Source organism: Poecilia reticulata, linkage group LG12, assembly GCF_000633615.1.
Source record: "Poecilia reticulata strain Guanapo linkage group LG12, Guppy_female_1.0+MT, whole genome shotgun sequence".
NCBI lineage: Eukaryota > Metazoa > Chordata > Actinopteri > Cyprinodontiformes > Poeciliidae > Poecilia > Poecilia reticulata.
Window position 1 is genome coordinate 2,475,260 of NC_024342.1, and position 5,954 is coordinate 2,481,213.

The 5,954-nt window shown below is 34.8% G+C and overlaps 1 protein-coding gene across 3 annotated transcripts in view; it reads right to left on the reverse strand.

Moving 5' to 3' along the window:
- scarb1 (scavenger receptor class B, member 1) overlaps window positions 1-5,028 on the reverse strand; it is a 22,901-nt gene extending 17,873 nt beyond the window's left edge. Inside the window, exons 1-2 of one of the 3 annotated variants that reach the window (XM_008423216.1) lie at window positions 4,808-5,028; window positions 708-868 (exon numbers count right to left, since the gene is read on the reverse strand). In XM_008423216.1, coding sequence (XP_008421438.1) covers window positions 708-868; window positions 4,808-4,927 — 281 coding nt within the window. In that variant the 5' untranslated portion in view covers window positions 4,928-5,028. Of the gene's footprint in view, window positions 1-707; window positions 869-2,725; window positions 3,102-4,807 lie in introns of those variants that run through there. The other 2 variants (XM_008423215.2, XM_008423218.2) reach the window with 2 other exon arrangements.
- Between the last annotated feature and the right edge of the window lie 926 nt (window positions 5,029-5,954).

Here is a 5,954-nt window from a genome sequence, read left to right on the forward strand (position 1 = left end):
ATCGCTGTCAAACATCATCCCATCAATGCATGACAGGAAGTCACTCACTTCAGTCAGCAAAAATCTAGGTCACACAAGCTACTTTCGTTTCAAAGAAGTGCTAAACAAAAACTTTTTTTTTTCAAACTCAAAATGTCTAAAAGTATCCAAACATAATCAAATACAAAAATTCTCTCTCCACGAAGCCCAAAGAAATCCAACATAAATCTCAGTGGATTATTTCAATTAAAGTGTTGACACTGCAAAAACCCAAAATCTTACCAAGTATTTTGGTCTGGTTTCTGATGCAAATATCAATACACCTAAAATGAAATGGATATACAAGTAACTTTTAAGCAAGTCAGTAATTCTTTAATTTTGATGAAAACTGATTCCACTGGCAGATTACTTTAATTTCTAACAGGAAAAATATGTCGTTATAAGTAAAATAATATGCCACTGGAACTAGTACTTTTTATCAATATCAAGGAATTATTGCCAAGCTCCTACATCTTGCTGAAAGGTTACTTGTAAATTAGTTTTGTCTTATTTCAAGTGGACTAAACCAAAAATACTTGGTAAGAATTGGTGTTTTTGCAGTGTACTCCCAAGGAACAGCAGTTCTCATGTTCGGTCCTGCATTATAAAGCAAGTTGAATTCCATGCATGCAACATGTAGAACTAATGGGTGATCAAGCTGCAGGCCTGGAGCTGCAGCAGTTCTGTACCTGTACACATACGGTCCTCTCTGTTCCACCATGGGCTTTTCTCCGTTCAGGATCTCCTCAGGGTTGAGGACATGAAAAAAGTAGACGGACATGAAGAAGGGCACAGGGAGGTCCTTCCACATGGTGTAGGAGAGGTCATTCTTTGGGTCAATGATGGTGTTCTGACATGACAAAACAGAGAGGGGGAGAAGGTGTCATTATGGATAGAAAATGTATTTTAACACAATCACTGCAAATCATTAAAAATGTAACTTTTTTTGATTAATCACAAAAATAACACAAACTGTTTCTTTAATATAAGTTCTGATTATTATTATTACAGCAAATAAAACCAAAATACAGTCTCTCTGTCTCTCTTAAAATGTCTACAACATTCAATCAGTTGACCCAAGATGAAAAGGGCATTGTTCCCCTGATTGGCTCTGATTGGTAACTGCCAGGAGGGAAAATCTACTCATTAAATGCGCAAATGCACAAACCTTAGAGGGGAAAAAACAATCAAGGTACATTTGACAAATACATAGGGATAATCTTGTGATTTCCTCATTTTCTGGTGGATTCAAAACAATTTCCTCTATTTCTGCCTGAGGGTTGAAGGTTGAACTGCAACACGTTTTCTTCTGAATAACTTTAACAGATTAAATGTACAGTAATAAGATATACTCAACAACAGGTAGACATACATGTACCCAAGTTTAGTTACTTTAAGTTAACCAGATTTTTTTGGTTTACTTTTGTTTTAAACTGACTGTACTTGCTTTAGATTTTAACTATGAAAGCAATTTTGCAGCTTAAATCTTCATGTTTTCCCAGGTTTTGTTTGTGTTTCAAATATTAAGACCATGAAACTTCTTCCTCCTCTCCAAATTAGTAATTATTGTTGCATGTACTTAGCATTCAAGGTAAATTACAGTATTTCTAATATTTATCTGACTTCAAGTGTTTATTTTAAAATAATTGTTCTCCCATAAAACGTGGCAAAGTTTCCTTGTATTCTGATGTCCAAAATTCTAGGCATTTTGTTCAATGCATGCATGATATATGCATGCTTTGGCTGACAAGCATTATGAATAAATACCCTTACATATACTCATGTATAATCATAATTTTTTTATTGTCCATTTCGTGTTCCAATTATGTTTTGTTATTAGAAATAAGTCACAAAAAAATATATTTCCAAGTCCATTTATTTTTTTAATTAATAAATGATGGTGGAAAATGTCCAATTTTGGCCAGTCATTTTTAGAAAAATCTTTTTTTTTTTCCCCACTTACAGTGCCACTCACTCTTTTTGTTGCTACATACCTTTTTGTTACAACAGTTCTGCAACAAAGTGCAAATTTCAAATATGGGTTCACCTTGAACTATGTTTTAACTAGAAACATGGCCAGACCATGATTTAAAGCATTTATATTTGTGCAAATTTAACCAAAATATACCACTGTATCTAAGATATCTTTAATTGAAATTTGCTGTAGCAGTCTTAAAAGTGAACTTTGTGGATAAACTCAAACTAAACTAAATTAAAAGGACAATAGCACAATAGCGAAACTAAAGCTGCTGCATGTGGCCTCACAAAGCTCAGTTTTGTAACAAGATCTTGACAGATGACTTGATGATCTAAAACAGATCACATTTTCTCCCCTTACGAAATCGTTTTTTTTTTTGTTGTTGTTTTTTTTGCTTGCTTTTATAAACTTTTACTTACACACAGTCAGTGTTATTAACAATATTAACAATTCAATAGCTTAATTAAAGCTCAAATTAAAAAAGTTATTAGCGTTAAACAAGCAAACAAACAAACAACAATAACAAAAAACTCCATAGTTTTCACCCAGAACAGCTTCATATTTCTGCTTTACTTTATTTCTTTATCTAAGCTGATAAAAGTCCCGCGTGCGCATGTTATCATGTAGAGGTTGCACGCGCGCTCTTCTGAAGTCCTTTGAAACTCAAACTTTGACTTCAAGTCTATCAGCAAATAGAAATACCGGCTGTAAATATGCTAAACTCCTTACCTTTACTACTTGGTCATCGATGATTACTGGCCCCACAAAAACGAGAACGATACCGAAAAACGCAGTCAGGACACCTACTACTATGAATCCGGCTGAGACTTTGGATTTATTAACAGCCATCCTGACACTGACAGCTTGACAGGGCACCACTGGCAATGTTTACCGCACAGAAGTAGCTTTCTTTGTTTGCAAGCTGTTTAGCTGTGGCACGACACGAAGTTAGCTGCCTGTAAACCACCTAACGGTGTCTCAACATGGGACGAACAGCTTCGTTTCTGGTAAAAATTTTAAAAAAAACCTGATGTTTCGCCGGCTCGCTCATTCACCTTTCTGATTAACGACTCCCATCGGAGACCACGTATTTATAGTCTTATTGTAACGCCTCTACTTCAGCAGCCGAGGATTCTGGGAAGCGTAGTTCCTGCTCGCTACGCTTCCCAATAGAGCCGTGGATGTTTGTTTAATGCAAGGTACAAAACTTTCAGTATTAAAATTTCAGTAAAACTCACTTTGTTCTTTATATCATATGTTTGAACTATTTTTTGGAATGAAGAAGTTAGATATGGTTATAGATATTTTATGCGCGCAAACAAGTTTGAATGTACGTAAGATAAATTAGATTAAATAGGCTTTTGCAAGATCTGTCACAATAGCAAAATTTTATGGAAGATATATTTTTACCAGTAACTATTGGCAAAAATAAACAATAATATTGTTGTTTTGATACCATTTTCAAGAAACATGTTGATAATGGCATAATAATGCAAGTTTTCCCTCTTAAAGTCCACACTACACACAAACTAAACTAATACAATGGATGTCTCAGTAAACAAAAGTGCCCCTCAAAAAATATTATTTATCAGAATGAAAATCATTAAGCTCATCTTAATTTATCATGTGATTCATTGATTCATGATTGCAACAGGCTCAACTGTGACCACACAATGTTAGCAGCCCATCAACAAACGTCTAGCATAACGCTGGTTTATGTTAACCATTTTAATAACCATACACCATGCAACAAAAGGGACTTCATAAAGAATATATGGGAATGTGAATTTGAATAGTCTATAAACTAAAGCTTAAGATTAAAATGTTGATGCTATAGCAGCAACATAATAATGTTGATGCTAAGTCAGAGCAATAGAATAGCCATAAATACAACAGGAGTTTCTGTGCAATCCATAATGGTTCATCATCACATTATTACATTAGTTCAAATAAAGCTTCACATCACAACCAAAAATATTTTTTTGCAACACTATTAAATGAGACTAAAAACAATTAGCATTTTTGTGCTGAAGTTATGTTGTGCGTTTTGATTTATTTTCTGTCCATTGCAATTTTTTTTTTGTTTATTTGACAGCATAATTCATAGAGATCTACTGAGTTGTGATTAAGCTAAAAGCACTCACTTGTTTGCCTATTAGTAAAATAAAAAATATGAAACACTCTCTGCCAAAGTCAGTATCTGTGAAGCTCAAAGCATTTAGATTCTTTGATGACTTAAAGATGGGTCTGGATCAGAAAGTAGCTAATTTATTCTCGCAAACTGAAGTGTTTTGTGTATCTAGCACAGTCTTACTTCTAAAAACTTTATTTCAATTTATTATTCTGCTTGGTGAATTGCTTCAAATAATTTTAAATGTAGTTTTTCTTTTCGTTTACCTCTTGTAGGATATTAATCCTTAATTATTTCCACTTATTTCTGCATCAAAAAACCCCAAACAACTGATAAGAACTCGTCAAAAGCAAAACTAACTTAAACTTTTTTATCTCAGTTCCATTAAAAGGACAGTGATATTAGCTGGTAGCAAATGGATTTTTTCTAAATTGCTTGATAGCTTTATATCTACCGGTTATTTTTAATTAAAATAGTTAATAAAAAATGTTGATAACAGTTAATACAAACAAAACTGATAGCAGTTATCTGATATAAATTACAAGTCAACTTTTGTAAAAGTTCAGTTTTTAGGTAAATTTGTGAAGTCAAAATGCATAAATATTAGTTGAGGTTTTACTGAGAATTTAATATTACAAAAACAGCAATAAACAGATGAGTCAGTATAGAACTTAGCTTACCTTCACTACTTGGTTCTTCATAACTGTTGGCCCAATAATTGCTGAAATTATTCCAAACATGAGAGTCAGAGCGCCTGCAGCTATAAATCCAATGGCTACTTTAGATTTATCAATGGCCATTGTTTTGGGATCAATAATCAGAAGTGTGTGAGAAAATAAGAAGTGTGGCAAGTCTCTCTGGAAGTAAAGAAATTGAGAGTGCTTTGTGTTAAGCTCCAAACATGAACAACAGTGAAGTCAAAGGAAACTGCTGGTGGGCTGTTGAGCTCGTTTTATACTCAGCGGACCCTCTGAGGCCCCCTCCCCACATCCTCACCCCATCTTCATTACAAAATCCATGTAAAATCATCCAAGTCACATTTTAGTCAGATGACTGCTGTAGCTGTCAGTGTCTGTTTTAGGCAACTTTATTTGGGAGGTTTACCTAGCAGTGATAGAGTTGATGCTGCTGCGTGTCTGTTTGTCAGATGAACTTTGAGACACATGTTAGCCGGTGGAATAGACCCAAGGAGACAGGAGATAACTTGAGTACACAAACAAGTTTAGAAAAGTGAATCAGTCGAACACAAAGGCAGGTAAAGTAGACAGCAAATACTCAGTCATCATAGCACAGCAGTGGGGTTTTTTGTAAAGCTGCTTTTAATCATACGTATCTATTCCTGTTTGTTGCAATTAAAAAGGTAAAGTAGGCGTCAGCATGCATTTTCAACCCAGGTGTTCTGCTGGAATATGACTCAGGAACTTTGATTCCACTATCAATGCAAAACAACAGGCAGGAATTTACCCCACTCAGCAATCTTTAACTGGATTTTTCCAGCCTGTCAGTAGGATTTATCATTTTCAAAAACACCAGAGCTTAATGCCCAGGAACTCTGCCGAAATATTCTGTAAAACCTGTGATCGCAAACATGAGAGTGGATCACTTTTAGAGGACATTTCTACCATTTCTGCATGACAAACAATCACAGGAAATAGACTTCTGAGTATCAATTTCTGGTTGTCCTTGCAAAGTCGACTAGTTTTACATGCACAGGGAGAAACTGCAAGCTTCATGCAAGACAGTATTGCTAACAACTGCAATGCCATGCAGTCCCTCATACTTTGTATTGAATTGGGTGACTGGTTGCAAAGTGACAGTTTAGGGCAA